Raw genomic sequence first — 12,677 nt, 5'->3', positions numbered from 1 at the left:
AGCTTTCTATTGAAAACTTTTTTCCGTTCATTATTTGAAACTCAGCCGGCACCAGTATACCTTTTTCTTGGATCTATATTTCTTCAGGGACTAACCATCCCTATACAGGCTGCCGTTGACAGCGCACTCACTGATTTCGCCAATTTTTTGTAAGTCACCAGACTAGCCTGTCATTAAAATACATCTAATGAAACACTAGTATATCCCAGCTTAATTTATTCAAATGCTTAACAATGCCCATCCACAAGCAAGCCATTTGCAGCAGGGTAATTATATAAAATGAATTGTATACTGTACATTCTGCATCTTTAATGCTATAAGCCATATAAGTATATGTAACTGTTACAAATGAGAAGAGGACTGTGGCTGTTCAGCTGTTGTAGAACTATGCATGGTAACGTTCTGTCAGCCATGGGCAGGTATTACACAGAGTACTCCCCACACTGTACTGCTGAATGTTAATGTAAGCATCAGGACTGCACTATGGGCTCTCAGTACAATACGCCTCTTATTTATCTTTAACTCCAATAAAAACATTGCAACAGGTACATCCATCTGTACTGTCATCCTACCTGCTTAGTTCTCAGTTTTGACTCTTCAGACAGATTGTTGTAGGTGTAATGGGCTTGTGTGACTCCACAAAACAGAACAGCAACAATACCTGCAAGGTGATATAACATATATAAATAAGAGTGCATTTAAGCTTTACAGACAGACAGCAAACAGTAAAAATTAGACACCAATGTTTAGTTGGACAACACAAATTCATATGCAGGTCAAAGATGTCAAATTGTGGTTATTTGCCAGTTTAACCAGTTACATCCCACAATCAAATTACCTGTACTGCTTTAACCAGTGTGTGCAAAGGCCAGAGGTGGGACACATATAGCCTCCATGCAAGGCTGAGCTGCATACGATAGCTGATGTTGAACATACTGTAGCTCAGACCAGATGCCCTGTGTGCAGTCCTGCAGTTGCCAGTGAGTAAATAAATGGCTGCCAGGACATCTTGTGAGTGACTAAACTACAAGGTACTTTTAATCAAAAACATTCTTGTGCCTTTCACCAGCACACATAATTTACCGGCAGCTAGTTAGTTTCAAATGTACAGTTGGATCATATCACACATACACATACCTCACAACTTTTGGAGGTAGGACAAGGGTATAGCTGCAGCACACCAAAAGGTGTGGTTGTGTCGCAATGGGCATGGCCTTGCTGCAGATGGTGTAATTTTAGACTAGGCTTAGGGGGAGAAGTGTCAAGCAGTGTAAAGAGTGGAGTAGTGGACAAATGGTGACATTGCCCTTAGCAACCAATAAATCAGGTCCTACATATAATTTCATAAAATGTACTTGATAAGTGCCACCTCAAAGACTTGTCACTTCTCCACTCTTTAGATACAGTCGTCATCAAAAATATCCCCCCCACACACACACACACACACACACACACACACACACACACACACACACACACACACACAATACCATCACCACCTTAGTCTGCATTGGACAGGGAAAATACTTCTTAACATCTAGCTTATTGCCATGAATTTGGGAATTGCGGACAATCCAGACACTTCAGTACTATCCCACCTAAATCAGGTTGGTTGGTAATAACCTAGCTCTATTTCTCTCTCAGAGGGTGGATTCTCTCATATGGTGCTCCATTCTATTGCAGCCTCCGATCCAGTTACTCACATGCACCCAATCTAGGTCTCCTGTGGTCTCACCACAACTGTATTTACAGAATAGAAACATGCAACATAGAAGTAGCTCTCCACACTATTCTTTGGCCATAGGAACCCCGACTCTCACACTTGAGTACTGTCACTGCTCTTACTACACATGTACATGAAATCACTCCACAAATGACAACGTGTTTGTCCAAAAGACAGCCAGGCCTGTAGGAGTGTTATATTAATAGGCTTACTGGAAAAACAATATTGTAATGTACTTTAAAGATTATAGCGAGAGACTTAGAAAGAAATGTAAATAGCTGTGAACTTCAAATAAAAGTAATCTGTACTTTCAAATTTAAATTATTATATTTTCAAACCAAGATACTTTGATGATCACAACATCCAGGAGGCTGTGTCCCATCTACCTGAAAAACAACCCAGTAGCAGTCAGCAGCTGTATGTTTATCAGGGAACACAGCACTGGTGATATAACATACTGTAACAATAAACCCACATGCAGTCTCAGCCAAGCATTACATCTAATTAAATATTTTATTATCATCATGAACCCGCGATAGTGCAATTTATATTATATTGCATCATCATCATCATGCCCCACCAACTTTTGCCAGTAAGTGTTGGGAGGTGCTGAATTGGCCACTTTTCCGGTACCCGGGAAACTCTCCCTCGCATTTAGAAGTCTCCTGCAGGATTAGGGAGAATGGGCAAGATTGAGTATATTCCACTAACCACAGTAGTGAGCAGTGCATTGTGCACACCGGTGGCAGGAGAAGGTAGGGTGAAGTGAGGATTTCCAACATGTTGTATTTCCCAGATTCCCCGGTCCAGGCATTGGGAGAATGGGGAATTGCCCCGATACTCCCCTGCTGTATTGGCCCTATAAGCCAGGAGATACTTTAGCTACATGTTGGTTCTTGCATTGCTGTGTCCTGCCAGTGTAGAGATAGTTACTGTGGCTGCTGATTGACAGGCACACTTTGATCCGAAAATCCGGGATACAGCATAACTGGGAACGTCAAGTGTGCAACTTTGTCAAGACAGCAATTGTCTGAAGACAAGTGAAGGGCACAGAAGAATGTTAATGAGCAAAGTTTCCAAAAATGAGCACAAACTGCCATTACAAGGGGGAGCTTTCTAAGGAAAACGAAATAAGAGATGTATGTATCGTTCCCTAAGAGGATCCATTAGTTATGCTTGGTTTGACTTGTCCGAATGGCTGAGATTGTATCTTCAGCATCAATTCTAGTTTTTCAGCAGAAAATGTATCAACAAGAACTGCTGAAACATACTCGTAATCAGCCTCAGCTCAATACACACAATACTCATGACTCAAGAAAACTTACAGAAGAGCAGATGTTAAATGGTTGCCTAAATGCCATAAACAAGCAGGGAGTTGACGTATCAGCTGGGCAAGGTTTGTGGATTATCTGAGGACTCTTTAAATATGAATGTTAACAGGATAAGTGGGACAGCTTTACCATTAAAGTTCATTTAGCAAGCTAGACATACTTCATCGGGACTCACAGTTATTGCAGCCATTGCTGAAATCGTATGCTGTCGCTCTGCTAGAAATCTCCTAAAATGCTTTACACAACATGGTTCCTTATAAACCATTTATACTTAACTTTTTAAAATACAAAACAAAAAGACCAAAACATCAGCTTTACTATATGATGGGATCCTTTAATTACCTAATTTAATTATCTCCTATAACTGCACCTTAATAGCTTATCATTCATTTTGCATTAAGTGGGGAATAACATTGAAGGAATGCAAACTCTTATTTTCTTTTGCTCTTGTAACAGTCTGTTGAAAATATATAGGGAAATATATGATCAATCTGAATACATGACTTTATGTGGTTTCTATAAGTTATTAAATGTTCTATTCAGAAAGCAAGATCCTACTTAAATCATGCAGTAACAAGTGTTTCTGCATAATAAAAGTATCTCTACTATTTATCAAATGGTTAATGGAGAAAATAATGCAATTATTTTCTCTGTTAATACCCCTAATAGGATTGAAACTGCGCTGACTTAGGCAGTATATAACAACGACGGACCAACGTAAATATCAACTGTCATAGTATAATAAGTTATTCATATTTATCAGTACACAGTGTACAAAATAAATACAGTAAATTATAAGTTTATCAAAAATGAACAGTGGTTAAAATCCGCTAGATTAAAACATTCAATAGAAACTAATGTCGCAAATGTAACCCTATATAAAAAAGGCAGGTCAATAATAGTGCAGCAAATTTGTATCAAAATTAATATCATGCAAAAGCGAACAAAAAGCCCAGTATGAAGAGTGCAGCGAGATAGTAGTACTGCCAATTAAGTACTCCTGACAGTTGCATTTCTAGCAGCACAAGATAAATCTTAATGTTGCAATTTACGTGTATAATCCATACAATACCATAGTGAGATTGACTATCTGTTGTGGCGGTCTTCTTAGTTGTGGCATCTTAGTGCTTTTTTTAAGGTTGGCAATACCTCACTTTTATAACTGCTGCAGATCTAGCCTCTGCGCTTGGTGTGATTCTTCCTGTTAATAACCTGCTCCAACAATATCGCAAAGCGGAGAACAATCCATTGCCCTCTACAGCACTTTAACATTTTCTGCTATTCAGGTAGCAGGAAAAGAAATGGGTAAAATCTTACATTTTTCAATGCAATCTCAGAATGGCGTTATATGAAGAAAAATCTTTCAGATCAAAACTACTGGGACGGAGGGATCTTATCCAATAAGTCCCTGCAGCCAGTTGAAACTCTGCCCACTCCCAGGGCCACATTTGGTAATTACAGTGCCAGTGTTCCCGGCACTGTGCCTACACAAGTTTGTAAAATTGCATATCTATCTATCTATCTATCTATCTATCTATCTATCTATCTATCTATCTATCTATCTACCTATCTATCTATATCTATCTATCTATCTATCTATCTATCTATCTATCTATCTATCTATCTATCTATCTATCTATCTATCTATCTATCTATCCATCTATCTATCGCAAATACCACTGACTTATCACAAAATCTCCTGAACTATAAGGACTTGGAACTTTAAATTTGGATAGTAGCTTGCTTTTGTGATGTAGGCACCCACTAAGAAAGGATTTTTAAAAATACCACCCACAAAGGGGTTAAAATGGGTGAGATGATTATTGGGAATTCCCGCCTCAGAGAGGAGAGTTAAGACACCCCACCCAGCCGAGACTATAAAGAATGCATGATGCTGGCGATTGTGTCGCGGAGGACATAATGCTCTGTTCCTGGACTTCCTTGCCAGTGGCAGTTGCAGAGCAGTCCATTAGTCAAATAGGGAAGCCACATCAACTGCCACCCCTAAACACTGTCAAACATTGCTGGGTGTGGCTCCCCTATTTGAATAATGGACTGCTCTGCCACTGGCAAGGAAGTTCAGCCTTATGGTTCAGGAGATTTTGTGATGAGTCAGTGGTATTTGCCTTTTATATATATAGATTTCAGAAATAAGTACTTAACCAACATATTTTCAGTCAGGAAAGGATAGTGTCTCAATCATCAGATTTTAACCTGTCACTTGAACTAAACATTGCCGAACCTCTCAAAGAGCAATAGAAGGAAAGGAGAGATAGGTATTTTGACTCTTAAATGCATTAAAGGAAAGCTTGATAGCACCTGCTTATCTGCTGTGTAAAGAGTACCGACAGCTCTCCCAGTGACCTTAAGTGTTGTGCAAAAATCTTTACCTTTTCACCTCAAAGGAGGAGCCCTAAGGAGAGCAAGAAGCTAAGCAAGGAGCAAACCTTACATATTCACATACAGCAGGCGGAGCTTGGTCGTCCCAGCATTTACAGCATTGAGCAGGGCAGCATCAGGGACAGGACGGGGCAGAGAAGGAGGCGGATTATTCTCCTCAGCGCCAGCCTTTAGATAGCATCAAACTGGGGGAAGTCCTTCAAAATTAAAGTTATATGCATAGAGATACTTGACATTCCATTGGCAAGAACTGGAATTCAGCTAGTCTATCTGTATGTATGTGTGTGTGTGTGTGTGTGTGTGTGTGTGTGTGTGTGTGTGTGTGTATATATATATATATATATACACACACAGATATATATATATATATATATAGAGAGAGAGAGAGAGAGAGAGAGAGAGAGAGAGAGAGAGAGGATAGCAATGGTGCGGCACTCAGAGACATTTTTCCATCAGAGAATAAAACTCACGGACACAGGGGTCACTGGATTCAACATTTCAATCCCCCCAGAATACAGTCAAGAATACAGATTAACCAAAAACAAGTTTACTTTATACCCCCCGAATACATGTGAAAGTGTACGGATTGGCCGCGTTCTCCAGCCCAGGAGTCCGTCCCGGACACTGGCGCGGGAACATGACGTCAGCGCACACTTGCACGCTGCACGTCTCACAGCCGTTACCATGGCAGCATCTAAACAAAATATATATATATATATATATATAGATAGATAGATAGATAGATAGATAGATAGATAGATAGATTCAGAAGTCGCAGTACACCCTTACACCCTTTGTTTCAAAAACTGTGCAGGAAATGGGAAATCTGAATACTCCAGTAAGGTATGGGTGAGGTGGGCTATCTTTTAGGGCATGTACTGAACAAGGGGGCCATCTTGAAATCGGCCATCTTGAATCTACGTCAGTTTTTACAAATGGAAAGTGGGTGACATAGTATTGGGATCCGTAAAGGAAATGGAAAATTCATCTATCAAATACTTACAGAAAAAATGAATTGTCCTATATATTTACTATATGTTTTGATGATATAAGTTTTTAATAATAATTTTAATAAATTTATGTCTATTTTAGCAGAAAAAAAGACTGATACTATTTTACTTGTTTATTGAATAAGAGGTTTAATATCTCAATTTTTTGAAGGTCTTAAACATTAGGCTCACCCCAAAGAAACAATAACTTATAACTTTAGATCTTAGTAAAAGGTCCATTCAAGTAGAGAACCAATCATTGGAGTTGCTGCCGACTATTATTACTTTAAAAATAAGTTGAAATAAAAATATATTTAAGATATAACAATTCTTGTTTAAAGCACAATACTAGTTAACAAAAACATCTAATATCTATATATATATATATATAAAAGTTTGTGCGCAAACCAATACTCGCACCGTGGAACAATAAGTCCCAGCAAACATCACACCAATTTAAAAACCAATCCCTTCAGTGTATTACGGTCTATAAATGGTCTTTTGTAGCACAAAGATCCTTCAGATCGGCGTCTCCTTTAAAAGCCCGTATCCACTGTCGGCAACAGGTATTTCTAAAAATCAGATTAAAAAAAGGGCTCCTCATAGTGCATGAAACAGTTTTATAAAATAATTTATTCCAGCAATATTCCAGACACAGAGGATTACAAATAACGTACCACAATTGGCGGTATTAATCACCGTAGGTAAATTAGTTCAAATAGATATGTACCGTACCCTTGAGCAGATACACCACCGCATGCTCGTTCCTTCACGCTAGGCCACGCCCCTACGCATTTTGTCGTACCGGACTTCATCAGAGCCCTCTATATATACAGTATATTTATACTGCTGGTTAAGAAGACTTAATCTGGGATCTAGAGACTACTGAGCAGATGAAAGCACTATTCAACAATTAGATGATTAGTATCATTTTAATTGTAAAAATGTACTTCATTTTCATTTTTTATTGCGCTTTACAATTGGAAAGACGGTAATACAACGAGACAGGGTAACAACAGACAGACTGAGAGGTAAGTGGGTCCAGCTCAATAGCTCACAATCTATAGGTATTGTAATTAGGAGGTTGATACAGGAGTTTAAATTCTACATATTGCATATTACTCCAGCCAGATTACAAGGGTAAAAAGTGCTTAGAGAGCTATATGATCCGGTCATACAGCATTGCTGGCCTGGGATCAGGTGGTTGATCAAAAACAGAAAGAGAACAAATGCAAATTGTGTGTGAACTAGAGTGTTGGTGGTAATCAGTTACAATATAATGGAGTGGAACTCCTCAGGTAGAATAGCCTAGGGACTTTAAGAGATTTTCTCTGAAATTTCAAAAGCTTGTCAAAGATGGAAGTTTTCAAGGAATGCTAAAGGTTTGCTGATAGATGAAAGTCCTGTTGCACAAGCGAGAGCATTCCACAGAGAGTGCAGTCTGAAACAATGGGGGAGATGTACAAAGCAGTGATAAAAGTGGAGACGTGTGCCAGTGGAGAAGTTGCCCATGGCAACCAATCAGCATTGATGTAAAATTTATAATTTACATACTATAAAAGTATACAGAGGAGCTGATTGGTTGCCATGGGCAACGTCTCCACTTGCTCACTTCTCCACATTTATCACTGCTTAGTACATGTCCCTAATGTTCTGTAACCAGGAATGGGAGCAGATAATGAGTATGGATGAGAAATGTGGATCTTGTGCAGAGTGGGAAGGGGATGAGTTTGGAGATATTTTGAGACAAGTGAAGACATGTATTTCATACCTCCCAACTTTGTCCTGTAGTAAAGAGGGACATCTGCACGTGCCCAACAAAAAAGGGGCGTGTCTGTGAAAAGGGGGCATGGCTTCATGGGAGGGCCCGTGATCAATAGCCACGCCCCTGTTTTCATCACTGAGGGGGCATGCCCAGTGCTCTGTAAGCTGCTGGCATGCCCCATCACCTCCTGTCTCCATTGAATAGACGCTGTGCGCATGCGCACAGCATCTATTCAGCGCTGCTCTCTTCAATTAAATTACTGTCTGCTAAGCAGAGCAGCGAGTGCAGGAGCCTCCCACCTAAGCAGCAGGCTTTGTGTGTAGTGTTGACTGTTTCAAACAGAAATAGAGAATGATAAATGTAGGTATTTCTCATTGGATATTACAGTCTTCATCTATCACAGTCCAAAAATTAAGTTTTATTAGAACTTGACACCTGAGAAGAATGCCATGTTCAGATATGTGGCCCAATGAGTATCGCAGTGGTAAAGGAGCTTTTAATTGGGCAAAATCATTGGCAGAACAGCCTCCTACCAGATGAGCTATCTGGCATTACTTAAATGATAAATTGCCATGTTAATTCATCTTTTATGGCAGCGAATCCAATAGCAAAGTTAATGTAGATATTACAGTAATATATGCCAATTTTATGATAATTGCTGGTTAGATTCCAACTGTACATCACAGTACAATTTAATTAGGTGCTTTTTGATTAATTCATTCCTCAACTAATTTTTAAACTTATTCTCTATACAAGAATAAAATAAAAGTCCCTTCCGTGATGTCAACCACATAGTTTCTGTCTGGCTAGAGTAGCTAAGATACTGGAAGGGCCTAGGTGATGCAACCACAATTTACCAGTGACTGGTGGTAATGTGCATGCGCAGGTCCCATCCTGCGCGTGTGTGGGCCTGCCAATGCGATTGACAGGTAGAGGCATTTGCGGGGCGGGCGGGGGCGGCAACGGACCATTGTGGGGGTATTGCAGGGAAAACAGGGTCGGGTCTGTTGCAATTTCGGGTCAGCTGTGTGATGTCACACGCAGCCGCCCCAATGGGAAAAATAGCGGCGGGCCTCCTGCCTTCACAGCCAGACTGCGGAGGCAGGTGGTCATCCACGGTCGCAGCCGCTGGGCATGCTATTCAACATGATGGGTGGCCTTGCCCTGAAATCAACAGCCCCCAGAATGCGACAGAAAGGATTTTTATACTGAATATCTCCCTATGTTCATATTGTTATGCCTCCTATGCACTCTGCTGCACTCTCCTGAACACATGGATCCCTATTCAGCGCCCCTGCAACTGTCCTGCACTTCACATCTGATGGCTGTGCGATCAGCAGGCACATTGCTTAATGACCTGTGGGCTTGCAGTATTTCCAGCCTAGGTTTCTTACTGTATGTCTCATCTACATGAAATGCAACATGACAAAATGGGTGTGGTACAAAATATCGACATTCAGAATGTTGAAATGGACAATAGGGCGACAATAAAACGAGTGATAACAAGAATATCACTCGTTGTTAACTCTGCCCTTAAAAGCCTCTAAAAGCTCTTGCTGAAACGAGACATTCCCAATTAGTGGTTTGTGCAAGGGTGATATAGAAGTGCAGGAGAGCTTGGGAACAGAGGGAAGCTAAAACCGTAGCAATAAAGAGAAGGCAACAATGGACCTGAGTCAGAGCTGTATGCTAAAAGCATTCACCACACGTGCGCAGTGCAACTATGATGCATATGCATTGAGCTGATAAACGCTTGATTCTCTACATATCGGCATTGGGTACTACTCAGAATGAGACTGTCAGATTGCCTGGTAACCGAGACCCCTTTCAGACTAGCAAATTGTCTCGGGTTAGTGCACGTGAACGCGCATCAACCCGGGATTTTGCTTAGTCTGAAAGGTTCCCAAAGCCATATCCCCGGTCAAGCATGCCAACATTTCATCCCAGGTCGCGACCTGGGTTGAAGCCGGAATCGACCCAGAATGCGGTTCAGTGTGAACAGTACGCTGGGTCAAGGCGACCTGGCACCCGTTCTCTACATAGGAAGAAGCAGCGCTTGGAGATGATCATCTCAAAGTGTCGCCTCCTGTAGCATCAGCGGTGATGTCACCAACCCGGTTATATGCCAGGTCAGGACGCAAGTCTAAAAGGGGTCTCATGCCAGGTGGCACCTGAGAAGCACCCGTGTACAAATTCCCGGTCTGAAAGTGGTATGACAGACATCAGACAAGAGGGAAAGTGCTGGGATCCGCGCAGTAACAGCTCACACATAAATATTCATCTTAAAAATGAAAATGTTAGTTATGCAGGCAGGAGTATTGAAAAATGAAAGCTACTGCTTGACTGATTATTGTTAAATGAATACTGTACCTCTCTAGTAACTTATAAAAGCCGATAAAAGCATTTGAAAGGTCAAACGCTTAACTCACCATCAATCGTTACTTTTTCCAGACACCTGAAAATGAGTCTTCGTGTTTGGATCATAATTACTAAGAATTAACATTGAAGAAGCTATGAGTAATGAGAACATACCGACACGATGAATTCTTTTAAAGAAAACATTAAAAAAATATGCATGTATTTAAATGGAAAAATGTTGTTATAAAACGCAGTATAAACAAATTCTTCTGTAAGTAAGTACTGTGGGGCTCGTGCTGACTTTTCTTACAATTTGTTTTCAGTTGTGCATCAGTACACTTCATTATGCCATCCGAGGCACATCGTGCGTTTACAACATCTTGTGCAAAGTCCGGGGATTGGTGGAAGGGTGGTCAAAGTACAGTACAGTGAGGACCAGGGGCGTTTTAACAGAGGAGGGGGCCCGAGCGCAGACTCCGGGTGGGCCCCCTCCTCTCCACGGTGCAGTAGGCTCTGGCATTGTGCCAGAGCCTACTGCGCAGTACTCTGGAAACATGGCACCCACCGTATTCCGGAGACTAATTTAACTACAGCACATGCGCGTTGGCCATTGTGGCTGTCATTTTTGCTGCTGCAGCAGTGTCCGATGCAGGACTCCAGAAAAGCATGTAATAAAACATGGGTGCAGTGTGTGCGGTATAGGCCGCATTGCACACATATAGAAACACCAATGGTAAGGACACGTTCCTGCAAACTGCATCTCAAGCTAAACAAAAGAAAGATGCATATTTGCCCGTGTGGAGTGGAAACACTTGCAGGTGATTGTCCTCCTGGTGAAAAATGCAAACTAACTGATGATGATGATGGCGTGCAGAATCTTCTGATTAACTGAACGCATCTGAATCCATCCCACTACTATTCATATTATTACAGTCATTTTAGCAATTAGTCTTTTAAATGGATATGTGTGACTGATGTGATACTTTCATTGTGCTATTGTCTCTCTAATTTCATGTTCCATTGTAAATGCAAATGTAATCGTTATTTAATAACAAATTCCAGTCATGTACTAGATTGTGTATGAATTTTGTAATGTATTTTTAGCAACTACTACAACTGTGCAGCTGCATCTTATACATAATGTAGCTCCCAACATGTCCCATTACAAGAGGGACAGAATGCTCTGCTCCTGTACTTCCCCCTTAATTTATGATTGCCATCACCTGTGTTGAATTAGTTAATTGACAAGAAAGGTCTTCCAACACAGGTGATGGCCATCATACATTACAAGGTAAATCCAGGAACAGAACATTTTGTCCCTCCTGGTATTGGTCATGTTGGGAGGTCACATTTTCCAGGTCACCTAGCAGGTGCACAGGTGTACTCATTACTCACTGACACATTTAAAAGATCTACAGATGGAGGGAACTCCGCATGAGCTTCCGTATGTACAGTAGGCAAACGGCATGTGACAGTCTGCATGTTAAGGACTGTAATGTTGTAATGTGTGGAGCAGCATGGCCTGATTCATTTCATAGAGGTGTGCAAATTATTAGTGGGAAATTTACTAAAGGTCAATTTTGTTCGTTTAAAAACAATCAAAATCGAAGTTGTGCTTCTAGGGTCAAAACACATATTAATTGATACTTAAAAATGAATATAAAAATATAAAACCACCTGTTAGCAAATGTGTGTTTCAGCCACTGACACTCAACATTAATTGATAAACATTTTAATCAATTTGTAATCGATTACAATCGGGCAAAATCGATCCTTTAGTATATTTCAACCCTATGGGTGTCTATTCAATGCCTGCCGAATCCTCTCCAACGGAAAGGATCCGACAGTTCAGTATTCAATTTGCGTGCAATTCTGACAGGTTTTTGCTCATTTTCGACAATGCTGATCTGACAAAGTCGGATTCACATTGTCGAAAATGGGCCAAAAAAACTTTCGGAATCGGCCGCAAATCCGCCGATCCACGTGTTTTCCGACAAGTCAGATTTTTTTTTTAAAAGTCGGAAAAATGGCACTATAATTGAACAGGTCGAATCCTAATTCGACCTAAAAAAGTTGTTTTTCCGACTTTTTTAAAAATCCGACAGTAATTG

At 40.6% G+C, this 12,677-nt stretch overlaps 1 protein-coding gene across 1 annotated transcript in view; it reads right to left on the bottom strand.

The window, feature by feature from the left end:
• The window catches only part of SLC9A9 (solute carrier family 9 member A9), a 1,718,538-nt gene that overhangs the window by 931,304 nt on the left and 774,557 nt on the right, over window positions 1-12,677 (bottom strand). Inside the window, 1 exon segment of the mRNA XM_063915975.1 lies at window positions 573-661. Coding sequence (XP_063772045.1) covers window positions 573-661 — 89 coding nt within the window.

Source organism: Pseudophryne corroboree, chromosome 4 (assembly GCF_028390025.1).
Source record: "Pseudophryne corroboree isolate aPseCor3 chromosome 4, aPseCor3.hap2, whole genome shotgun sequence".
NCBI lineage: Eukaryota > Metazoa > Chordata > Amphibia > Anura > Myobatrachidae > Pseudophryne > Pseudophryne corroboree.
The sequence above is the reverse complement of the archived record's forward strand: the minus strand, read 5'-3'. Positions and strand labels throughout refer to the sequence as shown.